Genomic DNA, 26,700 nt, shown 5'->3' on the forward strand with positions numbered 1-26,700 from the left:
CAACATTTGCAGTGTGATAATGGATGCTATGTTAACTGTTGTGCAGTACACTTAACTTAAATCCGACATTTAAGCAGAAAAGTAGAAAAAAAAAAAAAGGTATTTAATTAAAAAGGTAGAAGACAGGTTTATTTGTCACATTGCACCAGGTAGTAAAGTCAAATTAAGTGTGTAACTCCCTTCTGCTACATAGCAGACAAGATACAGTAATACAAAAGCAATCATAAAAATGGTGAACAGAAATACACCATATTCAATGGAGGCAGCAGGGTGAACAGGCTGTAGCTGGGGTGGGTACTGTCCTTTAATATCCTTTACACATCAGGAGTTAAATGTAATTCATTTCAGTCTGGATTCAGTGCTTCCATCTTAAAAAGATAATTACAATCTCGGCAGGTGACCTATGTTGCCGCAGTCTCACCTTTAAATTAAAAAGAGACAAACTGACACAGAAGTTATGAAACAGTGCCTCTTTATTTTTATTTTTTTCGCACTCACTCCAAAATGCATATTTACATGGCATGCCACATCAATAAAAGGAACTGACTATGGACACAATCGATAACACATAGAATCTGCTCTGGGAGTTAAGGGCAGGGGAGTTGTCCCCATGAATAACCAACCAAGAGATAACAGAAATTAAAGATGAACACTTTAATAACCAGGACAGCCATAGAAAATGGTTCCCTGTTAAATCGGGTTGTTTCAAAGACTTAAAAAGTGATAATTATCCAGTACACTTGTACTGAACTTTTCACAATTGTCACGGAGTGCCGAAGTCAAGGTTAAGTCTGAGGTGGTAATAATCTACACTTCGCGAAAAAAAAACACGAGGCTGTTAAAATTCAGAATGGACTGCAAGGGCAGATGATCACACATTTGGGGAGGGGGTGATTTACAACAGTAATTCATTGTTGGTGAGGACAGGCTTGTCTGCGCCATTAGGTATCCAGTCCAGTAATTTCAAAACGCCTCAACAATCTAAGTCTTCTAAAATAGTGTCCTTGTCAAGGTAATAATCCACAAGCGCCACGTCCTTTAAAAATAAATAAAATATAGACAAAAAAAAGCAGTGGACTCCAGAAGATCCAATAGACGGGGAAGTTAAATACATAAAAAAACAACACACAATTCAATATACGAGTTTGTGTGTGATAATGCAAAAATAACAAAACAAAAATCTGGACTAATTTCTTCCAAGAGAGATTCCTTTGAGAAAAATGTTGTCTTTGCTCAATCAGTATTTCCTCTGTGTTCAGATAAACAGTCTGTTGTATCAACATTCAAACACATGTCCTCTGGGAGTCATTCACACACACTCTCACTCGCTCACCCACACTCACATACACTCTCCTGCACAGCCAGTTACACATGCAATGTGGTGTCTGAATGATGGACTGGCCGCATCAGATCAGCCCCCTCCTCTTCTTGTAGTCCTCCAGGTTGAGGGACCTGCGGGGTGCGCCGTCCTTCACCGGCAGCGCGTTGGAGCTTACGGACAGAGACTTTGCCTCTGCATAACACAACAGTAATATCAATAAGTTATTTATAGTTTCTAAAGTGCTGCAGTTAAAATCAACAACCACCTTTGTACTACAGCCAAGTGCAATATATTTCCCGGGTGAGGGAAGTAATAGATTGGGAGAATCATCTCACCTGCATTGGGAACCTGAAGGTCAATCTTAACGTCAAAATCGTGAACTTTAAACAAATCTTCTGAGAGGTCAGTGGTTGGCTTGGGGATATCTTTGTCTTTTGGGTTTGCTTGACCCTATAATAAGACAAACAGAGGAAAACTTAGAAATGTAAATACTTTATATAAAATAAAAGTAGAAAGCTATTTTCTGTTGGGCATTTGCACACTCCCTTTATGAATGAATGAATGGTTTATTTCGGTTTACATTATAATGTACAAAGAATGACAATTTGTGTGAATATGCAATTTAGACAAATCTTACAAATGCTTACACCAATCCATTCCCACAAAATAACATTAACAACTGAAAAAGGAATAGGCTGAAGCCCAAGGCTTTTATTTGCTTATCCTTTACACTAGAATGCTGAATACCAGCAATACGAACGAAACAAAAGGAGAAAAAAAGAAAGAAAACAAAATTGAATAAATTTCAATCTAAATTGTAATTCTTAATTGTTTTGCATTTTAAGGCTTTTTTGAAACTCCACAGAAAGCTACACCGTTTCAACTCATCGCTAAGTCCATCGCATAATTTAACTCCTAAAACTTAAATACATCTGTATTTTATATTAGTTCTCACTTTACATGTTTCGAATATAAACAATCCTCTCAAGTTATACTTCCTTTTCTTAATTTAATCATTTGAATACACAATGTCTACAAACTTCAATGTGCATGAGTCTATAATTAACTGGTTAGTAGATTCACAGAAACCCACTTTATTTACATCAAATCAGGAAAAGTTAGATTTTCCTCTGTTAAAAATGCATTATAAGTACATAATAATTGGTAAAGTTTTATATAATAAGACCTTAAAATGTCTTGTTGTCCATCAAGCCATTAAGAAAAGTTGTACTACAGTGGTGACTACACTTACTCTTACTTAAATATTTTGGATAAAAGTTAGCAGACAAACTATTAATGAAGTTCATCTTCTGATGACTAAAAAGAAGACAAAGATACAAAACACGTCACAGCAGGAGCAAGAGCACAGTTGTGGTGAAACAAGAGCGAGGTTTCCTATTTTCATGACATGTTGCTTGGAACAGGACTACAAGCAGGATTTTGGCGTTGTTTGCACCTCACCAAACAAGCGAAAGAAGTTCACTCTCTAAACATCTTTTATGTGAAAGCACTGGGAGTGTCTCTTAAGTGTTTGCTCTACTTACCAGTTTGTTCTTCTCTGCGCCAGAAGGATCGGGCGTTGACCCAGAGCCGTACTTCTGGTTCAGGTGAGCAAGAATAGCTGCGTGGACTGAGGGGTCTCTGGCCTGCAGAACCAAAATGAAGAGGTTGACTATTAATAAAATTACATTCAGCAGTGTTTATTGCATTGTACTTATGGAAAATGTTCGGTGAAATAATTATAGAAGTCTTACATTAGACACCATGGTGGGTTTGCACTGTCTTCTTGTGAAAGGATCCATTTGTTGGTTTTTGGCATTTTGTCCTTCAGCCTGCGAGAAAATAAATAAGCAAATAAAAAGTGGGTTATTTTAACAACAGTATAAGTTTGGACCACTGACTAATTTTATATTGAGCTTTTATACTGAAGTTCAGTTGGATCAAAAACAACAGGTAAAATAAATGTTTCCCTATACATCCAAAGGGTGAGGTTTAGTGCTGTGCTTATGTTTCTGTGAGACACACACAACTCGTGTCTCCTCACAAACACTGCTGTGAATGCCCTTAAAGGGTAACTTTGGTAAGTTTTAACCTTGTTTTTCAGTCTATGTGACTTATTTGGACTTTGTTTTTGAGACAGACAGACCTTTGTTAAAAGAGTAAGATTCTTTTTGTTTAACCAGAAACAGTCACTATACCGCTATCACCAAAACTACCAGACTCCACTGATAAAAATAGTAACTTTAATAAGGTCCAGGTTGAAAAATACTGAAATTACTATACTGAAGTAAGTGAACCACAGCGTGACTGCTGGAGTGCTGGATTTGGTTAACATCTAAAGTGAGGCAATATTTCAAAATGTTGGTGAGAAGTACATATACCGTCAGTTTAAAAAGACACTAGTGGTTTCGGAAAACACAATCCTTTTGTAAAGATACAAGACAGCTTCTCTTCCAATCCTTTAATAACACTTTTGTTGTACTTTTCACACCCCTTTGGTGCAAACAGAAACTACAGGAAGTAAACGGTGCATGGATTACCACAACAAATTGATTTTCAAGCACTTCTCATGTCTCATCTTATACTTTAAAACAGTTTTTTTATTTAAACATTTAAAAAAAAGGTGCCAATATGTGCAATAATCAATTTTGCTAAAAAGTTTTCTTTATATCACAAATCATTACCGTCAAATAAGCATATGTATGAAGGTGGTGTTTCAGGAGGCCACTTACCACAAGAGCTTTCTCAGATTCAACAATGTTCCAGCTTCTGTTCCTCTGATTGATGTAGCTGGATGATAAAAATTTTAAGTTAAAACACAATTAGCTTCAAAACAAGGACAAATTTTTTTTATCAAGGGTTATGGATTTAAAAATATGACATAAACCAATCGGTAGGTATATTTCTATCCCTTGTTCTTTGTATTCTATTATCTGAATGTGGGACCTAATTTTAAACAAAAGCTGTTATTTCCTTCAAAGCAACCAGGAATGTTTTTTCAACCAGTGAAAGAAAAGCACCAATTCATAGTTTTCACGCTTCCTTGGAGGGTTATTTTCCACTGCCCGCCAACAAGGAAGCAAGTGATAAACTGTTTGAGTTTGTTACTTTTGCGTTGCCAAAATGCTAGATGGTTGTTGAGCTTTCGGATGCACTAATTGAGGAGGAGACAAGCCTGGGCTGTGTTAGGGGAGTGATTCTTCACAAGGTAAACGTAAACATTACCACAGTCGAGTGGCAACAGGGATCTGGGGCCTGTACCACGAAGCGAGTTCAGCATACCCAGGATATGTTTTCGTTATCTGGCTTAACTAACCCTAACATATGCGATCGGGATAAGCGGTTCCACGAAGCTGGTTATCAACTCGGTAAGTCAACCCAGGGTTTCCCAATTCAGCCGTGAGCGCGTTCACATAAAAGAGGCGGTGTTAGCAGCAGATGACCAATCGCAGATATGAACAAGCCCTCTGTCAGCAGAGCGTCACATTTTATGAACAAGGATTAAACTGTAACACTACAGAAATACGACAGTAGCACGCTTGCATCTGACATATGCAGGGAGACAGAAAATTGCAGACAGTGTGAATGCCTAAATAAACAGGTGTAGGCATAGTCTATAATATTGCATTGATGTAAAGTGTTCTTATGAGCTGTATGAATATATCAGCCTTATTCTTTCAGCTCGGCTGTGTGTCGGCGTTTCCACATTAAAAGACTCGTCGTCACTTCAAAAATGAGATAAATTTATTTAACACATTCAAAAGTGTTCCAAACATTGTTCTAAATTAACTTCATAAAGCAATGAAACGAAAACTCCGTTCATGCCATAAAATGTGCTCAAATAGTGGCTGAAAGACTGAATCTCAACATTTAGGCTACTGAAAACTCACTGTCCCAGGAGGAACATGACTACAGTCTCTGTAGTAGGCCTAAGAAAACAGATAGCCTACGTTCATATTAAAATTTAGTATTTCAAAATCCCTACCAAACTGCTCATAATATTCAGCCTCACATAAGAAAAATAAAACCCATTTATTTTAACGGCTGCGTCAGGGTGTGTGAAATGAACTGGGAGCAAATAAAAAATATTAAAACACATTTCAAAGCAGTAAGTTGGCTTATCCTGCTGTACTGTAAAAACCTGTAGGCAACAATAGCCTAAGGCTTTTAATCAGTCTCTGTAGGATTATATCCTCCACATCACCGCTGCAAACATAAAGCAGCCTATTGGCTAAAACAGTCTGTGGGATTTCCTACAGATGGTGAGTCATTTCCAAGAGAGCTGATTGGTCAATAGGCAGCGTTTTCACAGAGTTGATCTCTTATCTGGAACATAACCTGCTCCAGAGCAGGTTAGCTGTTCAGCATAGGTTACCATGGAGATCTACCCCAGTAAGAAGTGAACCACCTTCGTGGTACTGAAAACCCAGGCTTAACCCCGAAGTTACCTGGATAAGCTCAAATCCTGCTTCGTGATACAGGCCTCTGGCGGTTTTTAACGGTAAAAATGCAGCAGCGGATGCTGTAACATTTTATGAATCGGAAAAGCCCAACACTTGCAGTTTGTGTTTATATCTTTCTTTATTATCTATTTTAGGTAAGCTTTTGCAGAAATAAAATTTACTAGAATTAACAACCCAACTGATACAAACTGTCTTGTAGCCAGAAACTATATCCACTGTTTTACTGAAATGAGCACCTGCAGGGAGATTAACTGTAGCTTGTGTACCTGATAGCAGAGATGTTCTTGGTCCTCTGTCTGTCAAGTGCTTCTGCCCTTTCCTCGAGCTCATTCAGCTCATCCTGGATCACTTTCACTTTGTCTCCATCTCCACTCTCCTCTGCCATGGCCTTCAGTCAAAACAAACAAAAACGAGTTTGTGAGCCACAAACGGATGAGATATTGTGGGTCACAACACATCCTCTGGAAAATCTATGACAGCTGCTGTCCCCGTGCATGTAAACCTTTGGTTGGTTGGGATATTTGTTCATATTCTGTTTGGATGCAACAGTTAATCTTTGCATGCTAAAATGTCAAGCCTGGTTATGTAACAAACTACATCTTTAAGATATCATTTTGGTATAAAAACAGTTATTTTCCTCTACCTTATCTTTGAGTAACTGCGTCTTCTTCATGGCATAATTCGGTGGCGCTTTTCGGAATCGGTCCTTCTCTTTAACAATCTGCAGCAAGTAAACACAAAAAATTATTTTGTTCCACTGCATCATGTAAAAAGTCAGATAAATAATTAGCATATAAGCAAACAGACTTACATCCTCTATGTCTTTGTCGTTGAACTTATAGTTCAGAGCTTCTTTGATTGACTGCTCCTTTTTGGTGATTTCGTCAAGAGTTGGTACTTGCATTCCAGCAACTATCATCTGGAAAGGGAAAAGAAAAAAAAAAAAAAAAAATCACACACAAAACTTTAACTCGTCTTACTTCACAGCCTGCACTGACGGTTCCTCGTGTGTCTGTGTGTCAGAAATTCAAGTTCCTACTTCAACTGATGTTACAACTGACATATTACATATTTTTATAAAACACACTTACCGCCTCTTTCCACTTCATGAACTCATTTTCTGTGAACTCCTGATTGGAAACAAACTCAAGCCTGAACACCCGTGTATCACCGCCATGCCTGAGGAAGATCAAAGGTAAGCATGGACATTAGAAGAGAAAGTCCAATAACTGGTTCATGATTATTTAATTTAATATGTATAAAGTACCTGTAATTGTATACCTACCTTAATTGTAATCCCTTGTTTGTTCGCGTTGTTCCAAGTTGGTAAACCTTCGCTGTCTCTACCACATCGACAATTTCAGCAACCTTTAAACAACAAGAGAACTAAAATTAATCACCACGTCACCAATCAGCCTTTATTGAACAAAAATCTACTTCTAAAGAGTCCCAGGTCTTCATGAGCAACATCTTACAAGAGCCCACTGCCATCTAATATTGAACACTGTACAAGAAACATTACCTAGTAGCCAAGCTTACCCTGTAAACTGGTTTGCTGCTGCTGTTGCCAATCCCTATCCTCACAAAGCAGCCGGTCACAGTCTTCGCAAAGAAGGGCATGTGGCACCAGCGCTCCAGCTTGTGTCTGGACAGACGGACCCTGTTCAGCTCATCTGGTAGTGAAACAGGCTGCGACTTCGGGGGGGTTTCTTCTTTTCTGTTAGCAGACAACAGTCAAGATGCTGTTTGAAATCAAGAGAAACGCGTGGTCTTGTGAAACACTAAGAGCAGAATAAAACTTACTCGTCATCATCATAAGACGATGAACGCGAACTCCGATCGCTTTTGACTGATGACTTGTCATCGTCTTCTTCCTCTTCCTCCTCATCGTCAGAGTAAACCTCGCTCGTCTTCAGGGGCTGGCGTTTGGCCAGGAGCTCCGCTGCTCACCAAAGAAATGAAACATTAGCTAACGGAACCATTTGAATTATCACGTCACAAAGAAGTAAAATCACACCAACCTGTTTTGTTTTTCTTTTTCTCACGTTCAGCTTTTAGTTCTTCCATGGCCTGGGACTTTTTGTCAAGTTTTTCATCACGTTTTGATCGTCTCTCTTTGTTGTGTGACATGACCTGGAGAAGGGGATATTACAATCACACACAAAGACAAACACAGAATAAAGAAATGGTCTAATGATACAACTATATAAGCCTACCCTTAATAAGAAAAAGCAAGAACAATGCAATCGATACTCAGACACACAAAATCAATAAAAAGGCATTGCGAGACATCACCCAAAACACTGACAAAATAGTTTTGTGCAGAGGAAGTGTATACTAGAATGTATTCTAGTTTATTTTCAAAACACTTAAATGTCCTCAGCATAACGTGCAAGAGGTATTCATAGTTTTCAGTCACGTGACATGCGCGGTGACCTGGAGGGCAAAACAACAGACCAACATAGCGGCTCACACCGCAACTCCCCTGCAGAGATGCCGCAAAAGCAATATCAGTCTTACATTGTATAAAATGTTGTGAAAGTTTACTCACCACTTGTGTGTCTTGAACCTGAGATAGCTTCCTTTTTTCTTGCTCTTCCTCCTGTTTCTTTTTCTTTTCCTCTTTCTCCTTCTTCTTTGCCGTCTTCAGCTTCTTCTTAATTTCAAAACTGTCAAAACAAACATAGTTCTGAATAAATAGACAGACACACAGCAATGTTAAAATGCCATGAATATGAATTTCTTCTCACTTTTACTGAAAGTATGTTGTTGAGAAGTGAGGACAATTTAAGGACACCAGGGCTCTTTTCAAATAAATTCAACATTTCTATAAAATGTCTCCTTCTGACAGCCCATCCAATTGTTTTTTATGCTTTTGTTTCACATTTCTTCATGTGTTCTACCGTACATTACTGCCACTCCTCGCTCACATCATCGCTCACCGTCTCTTTAGCACCTCTCGCTTCTCAATTCTGTTGAACAGCTCTTGCTCTCTCTCCTTCTCTGTCATCTGCTCCAGCCGAGCTCTGTCCTCCGCGTCTCCCATCAAGTCGTCATCGTACCCGTCCCTGAACACCTCGTCCTCAGAGGAGTCCGAGTCAGAGCTGGAGGACGAACTGTTGCTCTCTGAATCGGACACCTCACCTGATAAAGAGCAATTCAGTGGCACAAACAGCCACCATTCAGCTGGCATCAGTTCTCATCCAGAGTACAGTAATACAAACATGATGCTACGGGGTTAGGGATTTCCTGATCAGTATTGGCTATGTTAAGCCAGACAAAATTCTACTCCTTCATTTCACCCCAATATGGTCTGTCTACATACATTTTCATATGTCTCCCAAAATATTTTATGTACAACCTTTGGCAGTAAGAAACACATTTTAAAAAGTAAACCTGGAAACTGAAGACAGCCTAACAGCTACTTTTGTGGTTACGAAGCCTAAATTTAGTTGCAATAATATAGCTTTCAAAATTACTGATCTGATGAGGCACCAATATAAAGTACAAATTGGAGGTGATTTAAATGTTATTCTCGGAGCTACTTATATTTTCCAGTTTGTTTACCTTGTTTAAATTAATGAAAGAAATTAAAGAGATGCTGTAATGCAGGATACTATTTTCTTGCTATGCATATCTCCATCATCTTGGATTAGTGGTCGACTGATATGAGTTTTTCAACAGCCAATGTCAATGCCGATATTTAGATAGCAGGGCGGCTGACGGCTGATATATAATGCAGATAGCAAAACAAAGAAAAGCCATGTATAATTCCATTATTCCATGCAGAGTATGGAATAATGTACATGGTTATCTTAGCCAGTAACTTGTTGTTTTAGATGGATTTTCATTAATTAACTGATTAATTGAGTTCTGCTGTGGTGTTTAAGGGAGACAGTGTAGTTTGTCAGAAGTGACGTTATTAAACAGCATTATTATAGCCCGATTATCTTAAAATGCCAGATATCGGCCTAATTAATTGGCCGACCATTTCTGAACTTTTTTCCCCAAAGACATATCCAGGTTTTCCATAATCATAGGGATGCAGTGTAACACAAATAAACACACAACAGCTTAAATGTTACACTGGGATAAAGGGGATGAATGAGTGAGTCACCTAATCCCAGCCACCTGAAGTACCCGTGGACATGGCACCTGGTGATTTGTGTGTCATCTACACTTCACAATATGTCTCGCCACTCTGCTTTGCACTTTATGTAAGATGCCATTAATCCGAGGACATGTGCGTCAGTTTGAAACTGAGCTGTTAGTTGACGTCTGTAAAACTCAACCTTGACTTTTACCATACACGGTTGTTGAAACAATTGTGGTTTCTTTACAATAAAATGATTAAACAGGGCGGCTCTTTGGAGAAGTTTAAGATAAAATAAGAAGAAATGAAGTAAGCCTGCTTGTAGAGCATATTTTCCCCATGAACACTGAAGACTTACCTTCCTCTGGTGCAGAGCTCTCAGCTGAGCTGTCTCCATCTGAGCTGCCAGATGCCGTTGCTTTATTAACCTTCTTCTTTGTAGCATTCTTCTTCTCAGACCCTTTCCCTTGCTTAACCTTCTTTTTGCCTTTTGTGCCACCCACAGTCCACTAGACAAAATGAGAAAAACATTTAGTTTTGGTTATCAAGTAGCTGCAACCGGAAGAGAATAGTGGTCTATTCTTTTGGTCAGTAAGTACTTCTGGTTAAAAGTGCTTGATAACAACAGAAGAACCCTCACATGTTTAAACTATATTTTGAACATTTTGGTACCAAACATAAAAGTGAAGTATTTTAGAGTAAAGACTGCCATACCTCATCGTCACTATCGGATGTCTCTGAGTCTGTAGAAGCTGCAGGTTTGCTAACTGGCTCTTCCTGCTCACCCGAATCGACCCTCTTCCTCTTTGCCAAAGACAACAGCTCCTGAAAATGAGAACATGGTGATGTGGTTCAGAAAGACCACCCATTCATCGTCACAAAAAGTGGAAAAATGCCTCCTGCAAGTGTAACTCTGCACATAATTGGCAATAAAATGTGTCTCTGATGATGATCCAGTCCTGAGAGGACATCTCTAAATACAGGTGTAAATAAACCGAAGCAGCATGGAGGACGTATTGGGGTCCAAAGCTTACTGACAATATGCATTTTTGTTCAGCGAAGATCAGTTTCCCACAGGTAAAATAGCCTAAAATGTGAGCAAAGACGCAAAATCCAGTCACAAGTGGCAATTTGTCTTAACTGGATTTATGCAGAACTTTGATTCAAGATCCAAGTTGTTAACTGGGCCTGAATACATCTGAACAAGGTCATACGCAAAAGCAAGAATGTGAAGCTCAATAACAAAACCTGGAAAATGTATGTGCTCATTCCTTTTCTGCTGTAGGAATGTGGAAAAGCTGAAATAGAGATGACTGAAGAGTAGTAACGCACCGATACTGTGCACTGATCACTGGTGCCAATACTGATGTGACCAATTCACATTGACTCATTCAGCTGACGTTTTTATCCAACGTGACTTATATTTGCTATTTATGTCAGAGGTAGCACACCTCTGGAGGAACTATGGGTTAAGCGTCTTGCTCAGACACACAATGGTGTATGTGTCACAGTGGGAATCGAACCCAGGTCTCTCACATGTAACTTATCCACTGCACCATCGCTACCTCATAATGGTTCATTTTAATGGATTATTTCCCTGGGCTTGCACTGCTCCATTGAATTTAATTTATTTCTGTCCATTTTTATGATTGTTTTTGTATTACTGTATACTGTCTGCTATGTAGCTGAAGGGAGTCACAAACTAAATTTCACTTTACAACCTGATGTAATGTGACAAATAAATCTAACTTACGTACCTTGTTACTTTATAGAATATATAGTGTTTCTGCGATCAGTCATGCCAGGCTGTGCTAAAATCCATGGCCTCTGTTAACTCACGTTATAAAAAGGTTTATGATTCCTATGACTTCCACACAGAGATTTGCAGATTTGAAATTTCGTAAAAAAGTGAGCATTGATATCGAATCATTGTTCTGTAATAGCAGAGTTGAGGTATTTGCAAGGGAGGCAAAGTTAAATGTAAACGTATTCATTACTGCAAACACTTGATCCTGCACACACTTGATCTGCATGGACGGTTTTCACTACCTATGTCTGGACATCAACTAATTGGTAGTGCTCGGTCTGATAATGTACACGGGGGCTTTTAATGGTGATCAAAGTTACTGAGGCAGTAGTCCTGTACCGTTACAGCTCCTCAGACTACCCTGTTAGACCCTCTTCAGTCAGCTTGCCAGCGATTGTTTGACAACAACACCGAAATAGCACTTCAGCTCTGCGTCCATGACGTCATTGAGGACATAAGGTTCAGGTAGCTAAATCAAGCGCGACTCCATTACTACGGCTTCAGTCCGTGCAAACATGTCCCGTGAAAGCTAACAATATAATTCCACAACACTGCACGGCCGTAGCCAGATGGCTTACAACTCGAAACCAGTAAAGGGTCAATGGCGCGGCTTTTTGGTAGCAACATAATACTGCAGGAGGGCTAGCGCTGAGTGCATCTCTCGGAATGTAACCTTAACGTTGGGCATAACTTAGCCGACTAATGCTAAGACAGTGTTTTCAGTACAACCTCATACACTCCTCGGTGCTGAATACATTAACTTTACAGATGGGAAAAACCAAGGCAATTTATTTGATTGTAGGAATGGTGGTAGGAATGTAGGAATACTGAGAAATGAAGCACGGGTTGTAAATAAGCTGGGCCCACTCTCAACTCGTTTAAGCGAGGCCAAACACAGCGCAATCAGTTAGCATACATTAGCTTCACCTCAAACTGTTGTCAACTTAATAAGCGATCCGTTGTAACAAAATCTCACCTACCTGATCTAAATTATCGTCGCTAGCACTGTCTTCGGAGTCAGAGTCAATCACGACCCGACCTTTCCGCTTCTTTACGTTCACCATGATTAGCTGCACGGCTAACCTGCTAGCTACCTCTGTGTCGTCTCAATGTTTGAAGCTAGCCGCTGCTGCTACCTAGCTAGTTGGCTCTGCAGTCAGCCACACAAAGGCAGTACTGAGCATGCGCGCTCCTTTTGATGCCATAGTTACCGCTGGGATTTATATCTCTGTCAGTGAACTAATATTTACATTTGTGCATGTGCTTTATCTATTTATCACTGAAGTTTGACTAAAGAAAATCATGGGCCAGCAACGCATGTGAGGACATTGTACAGTTAGCTGAGAGCGGAACTACATATTGACAGTGAGTGTACCAGTTACGACAAAAATCTTTGGTGCACCGGAGCTGCATTCAAGGTCCCGGATAATTCAGCATTTCAACTGTCGTAAATCTGTTGTTCTATGTTACAGCTCGATCTGAATGTGTGCTGAACGCAGCCCGAGTTCTTCTGTTGGGTCTCCCGTGTGAATCCAGACAACCTTGTATGTGTAAATTAGTGCAGTCACACGACCAGTTTCTAAATTGTTTCTAACCGTGACCGTGTTTTAAAGAGGTATTTGATGGTCGAGTCAAACTAAAACAAGCGCCGAAGTCCATCCGTCTACCTTTGGCACAACATGGTCGGGGTAAGGAGAAACCGGTTATGCTAACACTGTATTCACTGTTACATTAACGTTAGGTCTTCAGAATAACTTAACTTGTTACGTTAACGTTAGCTATGTTTTTAATATTTTGAAAATGTCACTAAATATCTAAAACATGGCTGTAACTAACGACTGTTTTCATTATAGTTATCCCACAAACTGCATACTTATCAATATCATGAATTGAGGTGTCAAAATTATGATAAATCCCATTCAAAATCTAGCTTTAGCTGATATAAACCGCTATATTCCTCTTAATTACTCACTGTAGTGAAACATATCTTGTCATGTCATGTGTGAAGCTCAGGCCTGTAAATGGTTTGTACTTCTTTATATGGTAATTTAACAGGTGATTAAATTATACAACTGGAAAAAAGATTCATAGTGTCATAAGTTTTTCAGCAAAAAAACACAGATATTGTTATTTATCACAAGTGGGGGAAACGTTTGCACAATTAAAAGCAAAGAGACACAAGTCAGACACACATATGAAGTCGTACTAATACTAACACACATTTCAAGAGGGAATTAGTGTAGCTAAAGAGTCTGCCATAATGACACCACTTTCTATGTGATGTATCCCAACAGTGAATCGTCCACATCACCACTGAAATGTCTCTGCCAAAGATTGCACGTCTCCCATCATCAGGGCTGCTGCGTTCCATCCACCAGCAGCAGCAGCTGCTCCTCCCCTCCATCACTCCTCTCACTGTGCCCAGAAGGGCTGTGATTCAGGGTGAATACAGACGACCTGGCCAGCCCAAAGAAAACAAGTTTCCATGGGAGAAGATTAACTTTGACCTCAAAAAGGGTTTGGAGGGGATAAAGAAGAATTTCACCCTGCTGAAAAAGGAGTTTTCTGACCGCTGGGTTGGTCCAGAAGGAAAACCGATCCTTGAGCACATGCTGGAGCAGAACCAAGTGATATGGGAGTTCAGAGGTCCAGAGAGCCTGGATCAGTGGACGTTGTCCTCAGATCGCGAGATAGGCGGCCAAAGTGAAGTTTACTTGAAGCTTGGCAAAAACAATACCACTTGTTTTCTGTACGGGACTCTGAGCTCTACTCCTCCAAGGGACGGAGAAACACGCTACAGTGGCTACTGCACCATGCGCTCAAAGCAGCTACTGGTAAGTCTCCTGCTGCAGTTTGTGGAATCATACATTCACGTCTCTCTCACTGTTTTGACCCCTGATCATAATATGAGTGGTATTGAATTCATGGTTAAAAACTATGAAGCAGCTATTAATTAAACTCATAGAATGATTTCTGAATCACACAAGACAATTTAAAAGGTCATTTTCTAAAACTATACAGATTTACATATGTATGGATAATTGTGAAACTTTTCTGTTGCGTGTTGTCTAGCCCTACCAGCAGCCGCTTTAGCAGCTAACCAAAGATCAGGAGCATTTGTGTACCTGCTATTGGTACTCAATCCAAATACACCAGTTGAATTTACACACTATTTCCTCTCTCTTGTCTGTAGTTTATTGGTATAAGTGTATAGGAAAGAAAACCAGACCACATCTGAGGTCTAGAAATTGTCAACAGTTAGTTAACCCCGTAACTTTTTGTCTCTCCTAGGCTTCATTTGATAGAAAAAAGCACTTTGATTGGTCCAGTTTCAACACCCTGCATTTGCGTGTGCGTGGAGATGGCCGTCCGTGGATGATCAACATTGCAACAGAGACATACTTCTCTCACCAGAAAGATGACATATACAATTATTTTCTGTATACCAGGGGAGGGCCATACTGGCAAGATGTCAAGGTGAGCAAAATAATAATTAAAACCCTTAAAAAATGAATAGGTCTCTTCCATTGATTAGTGCTATGTTTATAAACCAGAAGAAACATTACATCATTTCACACATCAGAACATTTACTGCACTTGAACTTTTAGTAATTTTTTGCATTCTAATACTCAAGTGTTACTCGTTTACAGATCCCGTTCTCCAAGTTCTTCCTAACACATCGTGGGAGGATACAAGATGATCAGCACCCTATCTGGCTGGACAAGGTAGAGCAAAGGGAAATTCATTCTTACATGGCTTCAAATAAATATATAATAAGGCCGTAACAAAGTTACTGTTCAGAATATTTCTATCATTGTCTCAAGATATATTTGTACCTGTAGCATTTGAGTACATTTTCAAGGTAGTTTTTTTATTATGATACAAGTTTGTAATCTTTTCATGCTACAAACTTAGAAATTAACAGATAATTAAATGTGTATTACAATATAATAACATACAATGTAGTTGTTTATATACATGTATTTTTTGCCATTTACTTTATATTTCTACATCTTTTTGTATTTACAGGTGAACACCATTGGATTTACCTTGGGGGATAAAGCAGATGGTCCATTCCAGCTGGAGATCGACTACATTGGTGTCTGCAAAGATTACGCGCACACTGAGGAGTTTGCCTATGAGGCGTACAAGAAGAATCCTGAAGTTTGAGAGCAACTATTACAATACTGCAGATGAGCTCTTAATGAATAATAGCCGTTATACTGAACCACCTCTGTGTGGTGGACAATTCCAGCCCGTCACTTATTTTAAGACACTGTATCTGCATTCTAGTACATGTACTATGATACTTCACCGACAGACATTTCTTACCTGCAGAAATTGGCAAAACAAACTCTGAAGAAGTACGTTTCTAGTCATAAAAAATAAGCAGATGTGAGGGAGATAAAACAATTTTAGATGACATCATCTATTACAGGATAGGAACTCACCAAACTCACGGACAATGCCAACCAACCACATCTTAATAAAAATATTGTTCATGCAAATTTAAATCTTTTGTTGGATTTCATTGTGATTGCTTACAAATGTTAAAAACACTATACTTTGGAAAACAGACTATTTAAAAACAGAATTCAGACAAGGAAGTCTTTTGTACCAATGTATTTATCAGCATCCCCCCCCAGAGTAAAAACAGCAAACATCAAATTTTTAAGAACAAAATTAACAGTTTCAAATGCAGCATAACAGGACATAGATTCTCTACACATCAAAATACTCAGTCATAATTCAAAGTTATGACATTAAATCTAATGCACAAATCTAATCTAAATGCAGACAGTAGCAGAAAATGTGAGCTTGTCTACTTTGATATGATGGGCTAAAAGAGACTTAATAAATGAATGTCAGCTGCAGACAACAAAATATTTACACTGGAACAAGAGGCTGTACAAATGCCTACAAACAAGCACAATATTTTTACATCATGACAAGGCCTCTTCTTGCACCAAGCATACTCTCTTTCTTCTGCTTCCGGTCTTCCACATGTTTTGCTCTCCGGTCCCCCCTAAAATGAGATGCAGAAACATCCATGAAAGACTATTGCCGGGAGAGTAAATTGTTATGGGAGACTAATTAATATCAGCCAGTGCTGGGCTTTGATTTTAGACATACCTTGTCTGGACTTGGTGCTGTTTGTAATTTTTCTGATGAGAGTTTGAGATCAGTGACTTGTTTCCCGATGCCATGTTTGCTGTGTTTTCTTTGGTCTCTCCAAACGGCTTCAGTTTACCTATAAAGAGAATGAACCATCACGAATTCAGGTGTCTACTGATACCATATTTCAGCAAAGGAGATAAATTAAATAGTGGTTTTATACCTGTATGAGGCTTGTAGGTGAGGGGACGAGAGAGACTCGCCTTCAGATCAAAGTTGGACTTCTTGTGTGTTCCAGGGGTTGTTGAAGTACTTGTGTTGCCGGTGAAAACAAATGGTCCTTTGGAATTCAGGGGGGGAAATAATCACTCACTCTACACAAAGCTACAGGAAAATTCAGATATCATTCCAAGGATTAAACGGTAAAGGTACCTGAAGTTTTGGTGGCAGAGAAAACTGAAGTCTTGACATTGTTGGGCTTTCCGTCATCAGCAGTCGCCTTTAGTGGGGTGCTTGAGGTTATACAGAGAGACCTGCGTGCCGGTGTCTTCAGTAAGGACCTCTTATGCTCATTGTCATGAGTGGCCTCTGAGAACCTGCATACAAACACATTTGGTTGTAAGTATTGCATTGAATACTACATACACAGCACCTGTGCAAGTATTTACAGCAATGGTTGGTTACTTGCTGAAGTTCATGGGGGAGTCAACACTAGTGGCTAATTAAATTAATTGCAGTCCCAGCAAATACCTGAGGAAGAAGGGTGACTCACCGAACATTGATCCTGCGAGCGGAAAGGACTGACGGTCTGAACGGAGCATCTTCCTTCACAGCAGGTTTATTAAGAGGAACTTTACGGGCCGAGAGCAAAGTGTGTCTGCGTTTGTCCTCAGCTGCTGTCTTATTCAGTGGCACAGGGCTGAACATGGACGCACGACTTGTATTTGCCCTCTGTAGAATATATACATACATACATACATGTAATCAACTTCTCTGTACTCTGGTTACGATACTGCAACTTTACTGTCTGTAAATTTATGGCGGTGATACTTACCACTTGAGTTTTGCCATCAACTTGCTGTAGTTTAGGTTTGTCTGAAGGTTTCTAAAAATAAAAATGGAATATCAATTTAGACACCAAAACATCAAATTCACTGACAAATATAACATTTAAAATGTTCTGAATAATAAGCCAGGAAGCTATTGAGTACCTTTGGTTCTTTAACTGAACTCCTGTAAGTGTCCATTTGCTTAGTCTTTCGCTGGACATAGGAATCAATCGACTCCATCTTTTCAAAATGTGCCTCATGGAGTTTTTTGAAGTCTACAAAAGACACAATTATTTTAAGAGGCTGTGGTGGGAAAACAACTCCCTTACTATTATGCGGTCTCTAGGTGGGAGAATCACAAAATAAAACAACAAACAAAAAGAAAAAAAAAACACTTACTAGGAGTGACAGGCTTCAACATTGGCTTGTTCTTCTGCTGAAGCCTTTGATAACGAGGGATTTTACCAGCTTTGGCCACTGTTGGTGCTTTTTCTGGACACAAAAATGTATGTAAAATAAAGGGTTAGTATGTGATCATAACAGCATGTTAAAAGTCAAGAATCTCTGAAGACAGTGGCAACATTTAAGGCTCTCAGAGGAACAGGCTATTCAAAAGCAGAATAAATCAAGGTTGTTATCCTCTTTCATCAAACCATTCTACTGACCTGCATCATCATGCATGGGTGCTTCATCCTTAATGTCAGGGACCTGGGGCTCCTCAAGAGGCTCAGTTTTGTCAGAATCCTTGGCACAGGACACTTTTCTCTTCTTTGAACCCCTTGCACCACAGGGTTCAACAGATGCAGCCACTTCCGTGTCACCCTTATAGGAACAACACTTGTTAATGTTTTTAATTCTCCAGAATACAATGAATTTACACTACAATAAGGTAACTGTACCAACTTTGCATATGTGTACCAATGAGGAGTGGGGGATCCACATACACAAAAACATGTGCCAGGATGCAAACATGTATATTTTATTGGTTATTTAGTTGGACTTTTGCAACAGTTAAGTATTTATATTTTCAGTGTGTTATGATGTGCAATACCTCTACAGTACTTGGAGATAACTTGGCATCACACTCGGTCACGGCTGCAGTATCAGAGAGCTTTCTCTTGGTACAGTTTCCTTTGCCTCGACGTGTGTTCACAAACACAGTGGGGCTGGAAACTTCTTCCTTGCAAGATGAGTCTTCATTTTCCTGAGCACCGTCTTCTGTCGCATTGTCGTCTTCTTGAACAGTAACGTTAGTGTTATCTTTCTCTTGTCCCTGGGAATACACATCAGATATAACGTTACCCAAAAAGGCATGTCCAACTATTTCTGCAATGAAACCGCATGTTGACCAAGATTTCATTACCTGCCCTTCCTCCTCCTTGTTCTTTTCTTGTTGATAATGCTGCTTGATCGCTTTCAAGAGTTTATCTGCCTGTTTTCGAACAAAAAAAAGTTAGCTAACGTTAGTAGAGTATATCGCCCGGTTGCATAAAATGTTAATGCTAGCTTAACGTTACACGTTAACCGTTAGCGTAACGTTAACGTTGACAAAGCTGGAAAAGCCTCATCAACCTAACGTTAACATTAGTTCAGAATAACTTAAAAATACTGCTGTTATTTAAAAGAAAAAAGTTCGATTCCGTTACCTTCATGTTCGCCTTAAGCCCGAGCTCCTTAGCAAGGCTTCGCAGCTCCGCATATTTCATGGAGTCCAAGTCCATGTTTGTGTGATAGTTTATTCCGTTTTGTGAGAAGAAATCAGCATACACACGTTTGGATTCTAATGTGGAGGCGCCTGACGGTTAAACGTACTCCGATTCAAAACACAGCAGCGCGGGACATTTGATTGGCTCTTGTGCATGACCGGATGTGCTTCGCAACCAATCAGAGCGAAGAGTCTTTTTTTTCCGCGTTCTTTTAGTGTAAAATATGAGCCGTTAATTAACTGTCGGTTAATTTTTTCACTTAAATTTCGACGCTTAAGATGAGTAAAAAAAAATCGTATTATTAATTTGGATTTTAATTTTATTTACAACGCTTACTCTTTGGCAGCATTTCTGTCATGGAGCCAGATGGTGGCGGTGTTAAGGTAACGAGCACACTAACGTCTCAGCGCGCCGAGGTTAAACAGAAAGAAGGGACATCCTGTTTTATGATTCCTCCGAACTTAAATACGAAGTCGAAAGTGGGACAGCTAACATTAGCTAGGCTCCGTAAAACTTAATTAACATGGAATTTGACGAAAGCCTCTTAATCCAACGTACTGGTGATGGAATCCTGGCCACAGAGGCAGAACACAACCAGCGGATGACTCTCCACTGTCAGCAATGCAACACAGTTTTGGGCGACTCTCTCGGCGTCTGTGGGGAGATCACATGTATGGACTCTATCATGTGCCTAAGTAAGTTCAGGTCATCTCTCGCCGAGTACTGTTCTCGGGAAACAATATAAGAGTTGTTTGAAATCAGCTCATGTTGGTAAATGGACCTGTTGTGTGTCTGTAGGGTATCTTTAGTGTAACTATTACTGTACTTGGACTAGTGATGGGCAGATGGGTTTATGGTGGCCCTGAGGAGCCAATCGCATGGTTTCATTAATTTATATACAGAAAAATGACCTATTAATGAGAAATTTTGTAACATTATTTTGACTAAAAATGAACTTAAGGTCTACTTACTAGATTTTTTCGTAGCTTGAAACCTGACCTTGTCTTCTTCAGTGGATGGAGTTTGTTCAGTTGACATCACATGACTTAGTTGTGTACAATTAGTTTTCACTACTATAGTTGAGGAAAACTATAGGATGTGGTATCCAAAGAAGATTGAAGTCAAGGGCAGCTGGACTTGGTTGAAAATACTAGAAGACGTTTCGTCCCTCATCCAAGGGACCTCTTCAGTTCTGACTGACTGGTAGGGAAACTCAGCAATTTAACCTCAGTGGGGTCTTTTGCCAGGATCGTCTACACCGCTGGTTCGTTAGTGTTCCTGGCTGTTGTAACGACAGTCGTTATGGTTGTTTGGATAACCCGAGGCCAAGACTGAACGACCGTCTTTGATATCTTCACCTGAGGCCAATAGGTTACGTTTGTTGAGTTTCCTGGGAAGTGATGAAAGGACAGCATTGTAAGTGGAGGATAGGTGGTGGCGTAGAGTGTGGATATGCACAGTAGTTTACATAATTAACAGAAGTGGCATGATAAATAGTAATAGTGAATTAAATACTAATAGTAATAATAATCAATACCTTGCTTCTTGTCTGCCTTCAGAAGTAACTGATGATGTTGTCATCGGTGATGCAATGGAATCAGGACATAAAGGAGAGATGGCTAATTGGTGAGTGAAAAAAAACCAATGGTATTTTGGCTTTTGGAGAGCTGCAAACATGCCTTAGTATTGGATATTGGTGTTGCAACTGGATAAAATTTTATGTTCATGTAGAGGCAATGTGTTATGTAATTTCAATTCTTTTAATTTATGTAAATTAACATGTACATCTTAGAAGCTTTGTTGTAGTCCCACCTTCGGGTGACACGTACATACAGGCTTTACATAGATACAATAAAGTAATGCATAGATTGTAGAATGTAAATGTCCTTATACACCATAATGAAAGGTTTCTGTCAGTGTCCTAGTTGTTTCTACTGCTGTTGTTTCCTCTCAGCATCTACAGTTGTCTAAAATGCAGCGGCTGCTTCTGTGCTGTGGGGAAAGTTATTCACTCAGCCCCGTCGCATTTAGCTATGGCTCGCTCCATCTTCCTCCTCTACAAAGCAAACATCAGTTGGTAAGCTCTGCGAGTACACAAGCTTATTGACTTCTTGTGTGCAGGTTTACTGCTGTGTGGAGAGGCTAAAATAAACAAGTGCGTTATGAGCTTTGTCCATTGTATGAATTGCTTTTGCTCAGGTTAGAGACCAATTACACGTTTTTTTTTTTTTTAGACATTCATAAGTGACCATTCCTTTCTTTTTCATTCTATTGATACTTCAAAACTCCCTTTTACTATTTTTGTCTGCAGTTACATCCTCAACAGCAGCTCAATGGTGAAAGCATCCACACTTACATTTGATCTGAAGCCCTTCGGAGAAAGCATGAATAAGGTGAGAATGAAATCGAATATTGTTTTTTCGGACGACCATGATTTATATCTGTATGTACATCATCAGTGCTTCATTTCATTCTTTTACTCACATAATAACAGTAATCTTAAAATGTGAGTACTATCTAGGTAGTTTATTTATCATTATGAAACACATGGTTGCAGAATGAAATGAAGGTACTGTAGTGACATATGAGCACTTGTTCTGTGAGAGATTAATTGACTTGCTATGATCTAGCCATTTTATACAACTAATTAATCATTTTTAAAGATTAATTGTGTCCCCCCGAGGAGTACAAGTTGTTTAAACTAATTAAAATTCGGCCTGAGTGTGACACCCGAGTAACACCGTAGGCTATAACCCATGTTCAAATATAAGTGTGACAAAGGACTACTGTGGAAAGAAAATCAGGCAGGCAGGAATGATTGATGCCTTGGGCAAAAAACAAAACAAAACAATGCCCTTTTACTGAAACTCTTTGTCTCTTTCCAATCCAGGTGAGACAGCAGTTTGAAGCACAGTTGGATCACATGGCAAATATTAAGAGCAGACTGGCCGACAGGAGAGTTAACAGTGAATTGGACAAGTAGTGTACAGAAGCGATGTAGACTGTAGCTAGTCCTAGGTTTAGGGACCATGTGTTCTCCATTCTGCTTTTCAGTCATTCTTGTAGTGTGTGTTGTAAATTTTGTTGTTTTTTCTCTCTGTGATTTTTGTTCTCATTAAATGATTTTTGGTGATGCAGGCATTTGGGTCTAAGTCTCATTCATTAGATCAATCTCTGCAGATGCATTGTGGATATTGTAGTGTGGGCATATATTTAAACAGAAGTACTAATTATTGTCTACATTTGTCAAACTTATCTAGACTTCTTAAATCCATTTTTAACTTTGCCACACCTGTGAAAGAATGCTGATAATGTTTTTAGCCAAGCAAGCAGTGTGGCTCATTCAGTTGATCCAGAGTGAAATATCTCTTCAACTTTCAGATGGATTGACATAACATCTCATACAGACATTTATGGTCTCCAGACTTGATCCCTCGACTTAATCTAGCACCAACAAAAGGTCAAAATTCACATTTGTCCAACACTTCAGTCCATACATACCTCTAAAACTGAGTTTGTGCCAGCCTTTGCTGAACTTTGAGCTGAACTCGCTTAACATGGTACCATTTTCACAACTTTTTAAATTGTCAAACACTTTGTAAACACACTTATGTTATAGCTACTCTTCAAAGAACACACACAAGAACTTAAGCATCACTTGTATTTTACTCTTTTTAATACATACTTGTTTGGTGTAGGTGTTAGATATATAAACTGTTTTGACTGTTTGAAAATAGTAGCTTCCTATAAAGCCATATTGTTGATTTCCTATTTCTTTTTGTGACAAGATTAAACAAACTACATGCAGTGTGTTAATTGCTGAGCTTTAGAGGTGCTGGTAGACAAGTTTAGCTTTACGATAGCCAGGCAAGCTGTTTGTTCCTACTTCCAGTCTACAGGTGCATCTCAGAAAATTAGAATATTGTGGAAAAGTTCATTTTTCCCCGTAATTTAATTCAAAAAGCGAAACTTTCATATATGCTACATTCATCACACAAAGTTAAATGTCAGGCCTTTTTTTGTTAAAATCTTGGTGATTACGGCTTACAGCTTATGAAAATCAAAAGTCCATCTCTCAAAATAATAATAAATTACATTTATATAGCGCTTTTCTAAATGCCCAAAAGCTTGTCAGCATGAAGGGCTCTAAAATCTCCTAGTAGACGCTGCTTTGACTCTGGTCTTGAAAAAACCCAGTGGATCAACACCAGCAGATGACATGGCACCCCCAACCATCACAGACTGTGGAAACTCCACTGAACTTCAAACAACTTGGATTCTGTGCCTCTCCAGACTCTGGGATCTTGATTTCCAAATGAAATAGAGAATTTACTTTCATCTGAAAAGAAGATTAGACCACTGAGCAACAGTCCAGTTTTTTTCCTTAGCTGCTAAGACGCTTCTGACGCTGTCTCTGGTTCAAGAGTGGCTTGATACTAGCACCGGGACACTTGTAGCTCATTTCCTGGGCACGTCTGTGCCTGGTGGCTCTTGATGCTCTGACTCCAGCCTCAGTCCACTCCTTGGGAAGCTCCACCAAATTCTTGAATCGGCTTTTCTTGACAATCCTCTCAAGGCTGCGGCCATCCCTGTTGCTCGTGTACCTTTTCCTACGACTTTAACCTTCCGGTCAACTTTCCATGAATATGTTTTGATACAGCACTCTGTGAACAGCCAGCCCTTTCAGCAATGACCTTCTGTGGCTTATCCTCTTTGTGGTGGGGGTCATTGAGTGTCTTCCCCATGATTGTAGTTGTGTGTACTGAACTGGACAGCGATTAAAGGCTCTTCTCAGGTCAACATTTTTGTAATATACATTCTATATTGTTATATTCTGAGACATGGATTTTTGATTTCCATGAGCTGTAAGCTATAATTATCAAGATTAAGACGAAAAGGCCTGAAATATGTCACTTTATCTGTAATAAATCTAGAATATGACAGTTTCACTTTATTACGGAAGAGAATGAACTTTTTCATGATATTCTAATTTTTTGAGATGCACCTCTATATGCTAAGCTCGGCTTATTGCCTCCTGGCTCCAGGACTACACCTATAGCACAGACATGAGACGATCTTCTCATCTTAGCAAAACTCTTGAATAGTGAATATAGAAAGTGAATATGCGTATTTTCCAAAATTTTGAATTATTCCCATAAGCTTAAAATACAGCAGAACAAATTCAGTTCAGTTCCTCTAGAACCACTCTTGGAGCAAACTTTATACAGGTGCTGGTCATATAATTAGAATATCATCAAAAAGTTGATTTATTTCAGTAATTCCATTCAAAAAGTGAAACTTGGATATTATATTCATTCATTCCACACAGACTGATATATTTCAAGTGTTCATTCCTTTTAATTTTGATGATTATAACTGACAACTAATGAAAACCCCAAAATCAGTATCTCAGAAAATTCGAATATTGTGAAAAGGTTCAACATTGAAGACACCTGGTGCCACACTCTAATCAGCTAATTAACTCAAAACACCTGCAAAGGCCTTTAAATGGTCTCTCAGTCTAGTTCTGTAGGCTACACAATCATGGGGAAGACTGCTGACTTGACAGCTGTCCAAAAGACGACCATTGACACCTTGCACAAGGAGGGGAAGATACAACAGGTCATTGCTAAAGAGGTTGGATGACACAAAGCTCTGTGTCCAAGCACATTAATAGAGAGGCGAAGGGAAGGAAAAGATGTGGTAGAAAAAAGTGTACAAACAATAGGAATAACCGCACCCTGGAGAGGATTGTGAAACAAAACCCATTTAAAAATGTGGGGGAGATTCACAAAGAGTGGACTGCAGCTGGAGTCAGTGCTTCAAGAACCACCACGCACAGACGTATGCAAGACATGGGTTTCAGCTGTCGCATTCCTTGTGTCAAGCCACTCTTGAACAAGACGCAGCGTCAGAAGCGTCTCGCTTGGGCTAAAGACAAAAAGGACTGGACTGCTGCTGAGTGGTCCAAAGTTATGTTCTCTGATGAAAGTAAATTTTGCATTTCCTTTGGAAATCAAGGTCCCAGAGTCTGGAGGAAGAGAGAAGAGGCACAGAATCCATGTTGCTTGAAGTCCACTGTAAAGTTTCCACAGTCAGTGATGGTTTGGGCTGCCATGTCATCTGCTCGTGTTGGTCCACTGTGTTTTCTGAGGTCCAAGGTCAACGCAGCCGTCTACCAGGACGTTTTAGAGCACTTCATGCTTCCTGCGGCTGACCAACTTTATGAGGATGCAGATTTCATTTTCCAACAGGACTTGGCATCTGCACACAGTGCCAAAGCTACCGGTACCTGGTTTAAGGACCATGGTATCCCTGTTCTTAATTGGCCAGCAAACTTGCCTGACCTTAACCCTATAGAAAATCTATGGGGTATTGTGAAGAGGAAGGTGCAATACGCCAGACCCAACAATGCAGAAGAGCTGAAGGCCACTATCAGAGCAACCTGGGCTCTCATAACACCTGAGCAGTGCCACAGACTGATCCATGCCACGCCGCATTGCTGCAGTAATTCAGGCAAAAGGAGCCCCAACTAAGTATTGAGTGCTGTACATGCTCATACTTTTTGAATGGAATTACTGAAATAAATCAACTTTTTGATGATATTGTAATTATATGACCAGCACCTGTATTTTATACCACACTGACCTGCAGTATGTAAAATTGCCGTATTATCATGTTTTGCTAAGCAGACACAGGAGAACACCAGAGATTTCTACCCAACCACAGAACACACAGGTGGAGCAGATGTGGTTTTTAAGGTTCATTGGAAAACAACAAAAATTTACAGGCTTACGCAGTGACAAGGAAGGCAAGTGTCCAAAGCAGGGAAAAAGTCCAAACATAAATTAAACAAAAATCCTAATGGCACAGTCAATAATCCAGAGTTCAAGAATCCACAAAGGCATCCAAAAACACAGGTAGAAAACACTGCAGACTAGCAGGGATCCTTAACAAACTCACGAAAATGAACAACAACCAACAATGGAAGAACACCAACATAAATATACAAAGAGGGAGGTGATCACGAGACAAAGGTGGAAATAATCACACAAGTGGGAGAACCAAAAGAACAGGAAGTAAAGTGAACACAGACACAAGAGGAAGGGTTTACAAAAAATACAGGAAATATAAAACTCAAATGT

General features: G+C 39.5%; 4 protein-coding genes across 5 annotated transcripts; 2 read left to right on the plus strand and 2 right to left on the minus strand.

The window, feature by feature from the left end:
* Nucleotides 1–455: 455 nt before the first annotated feature.
* Nucleotides 456–12,990, minus strand: rtf1 (RTF1 homolog, Paf1/RNA polymerase II complex component). The gene is made up of 18 exons (XM_046062305.1): nucleotides 12,665–12,990; nucleotides 10,592–10,702; nucleotides 10,236–10,386; nucleotides 8,727–8,928; nucleotides 8,336–8,453; nucleotides 7,806–7,917; nucleotides 7,588–7,726; nucleotides 7,324–7,501; nucleotides 7,070–7,152; nucleotides 6,876–6,963; nucleotides 6,596–6,703; nucleotides 6,428–6,505; nucleotides 6,051–6,172; nucleotides 4,054–4,111; nucleotides 3,076–3,153; nucleotides 2,866–2,967; nucleotides 1,657–1,771; nucleotides 456–1,513 (listed from the first exon to the last, which is right to left on the minus strand). Exons 1-18 carry the CDS (start codon nucleotides 12,746–12,748, stop codon nucleotides 1,407–1,409), a joined length of 2,034 nt encoding a protein of 677 aa, XP_045918261.1. The 5' UTR covers nucleotides 12,749–12,990; the 3' UTR covers nucleotides 456–1,406.
* ndufaf1 (NADH:ubiquinone oxidoreductase complex assembly factor 1) lies at nucleotides 12,575–16,199 on the plus strand. 2 transcript variants are annotated; one of them, XM_046062347.1, is made up of 6 exons: nucleotides 12,575–13,049; nucleotides 13,157–13,372; nucleotides 13,979–14,518; nucleotides 14,976–15,161; nucleotides 15,336–15,410; nucleotides 15,715–16,199. In XM_046062347.1, exons 3-6 carry the CDS (start codon nucleotides 14,003–14,005, stop codon nucleotides 15,853–15,855), a joined length of 918 nt encoding a protein of 305 aa, XP_045918303.1. In that variant the 5' UTR covers nucleotides 12,575–13,049; nucleotides 13,157–13,372; nucleotides 13,979–14,002; the 3' UTR covers nucleotides 15,856–16,199. The 2 variants fall into 2 exon arrangements, with proteins under 2 accessions (XP_045918303.1, XP_045918304.1); XM_046062348.1 differs by lacking the exon at nucleotides 12,575–13,049 and having other exon boundaries at nucleotides 13,110–13,372.
* Nucleotides 16,200–16,293: 94 nt separating this feature from the next.
* nusap1 (nucleolar and spindle associated protein 1) lies at nucleotides 16,294–19,696 on the minus strand. The gene is made up of 12 exons (XM_046062322.1): nucleotides 19,496–19,696; nucleotides 19,213–19,281; nucleotides 18,901–19,122; nucleotides 18,515–18,671; nucleotides 18,249–18,341; nucleotides 18,012–18,124; nucleotides 17,855–17,905; nucleotides 17,573–17,751; nucleotides 17,233–17,396; nucleotides 17,024–17,140; nucleotides 16,819–16,936; nucleotides 16,294–16,711 (listed from the first exon to the last, which is right to left on the minus strand). Exons 1-12 carry the CDS (start codon nucleotides 19,568–19,570, stop codon nucleotides 16,624–16,626), a joined length of 1,446 nt encoding a protein of 481 aa, XP_045918278.1. The 5' UTR covers nucleotides 19,571–19,696; the 3' UTR covers nucleotides 16,294–16,623.
* Nucleotides 19,697–19,766: 70 nt separating this feature from the next.
* On the plus strand, nucleotides 19,767–22,696 carry oip5 (opa interacting protein 5). Its single transcript, XM_046062366.1, has 5 exons — nucleotides 19,767–20,250; nucleotides 21,115–21,181; nucleotides 21,510–21,632; nucleotides 21,867–21,948; nucleotides 22,446–22,696. Exons 1-5 carry the CDS (start codon nucleotides 20,079–20,081, stop codon nucleotides 22,536–22,538), a joined length of 537 nt encoding a protein of 178 aa, XP_045918322.1. The 5' UTR covers nucleotides 19,767–20,078; the 3' UTR covers nucleotides 22,539–22,696.
* Nucleotides 22,697–26,700: the final 4,004 nt, after the last annotated feature.

The sequence above is a fragment of the Micropterus dolomieu genome, linkage group LG11 (assembly GCF_021292245.1).
Source record: "Micropterus dolomieu isolate WLL.071019.BEF.003 ecotype Adirondacks linkage group LG11, ASM2129224v1, whole genome shotgun sequence".
Classification (NCBI taxonomy): Eukaryota; Metazoa; Chordata; class Actinopteri; order Centrarchiformes; family Centrarchidae; genus Micropterus; species Micropterus dolomieu.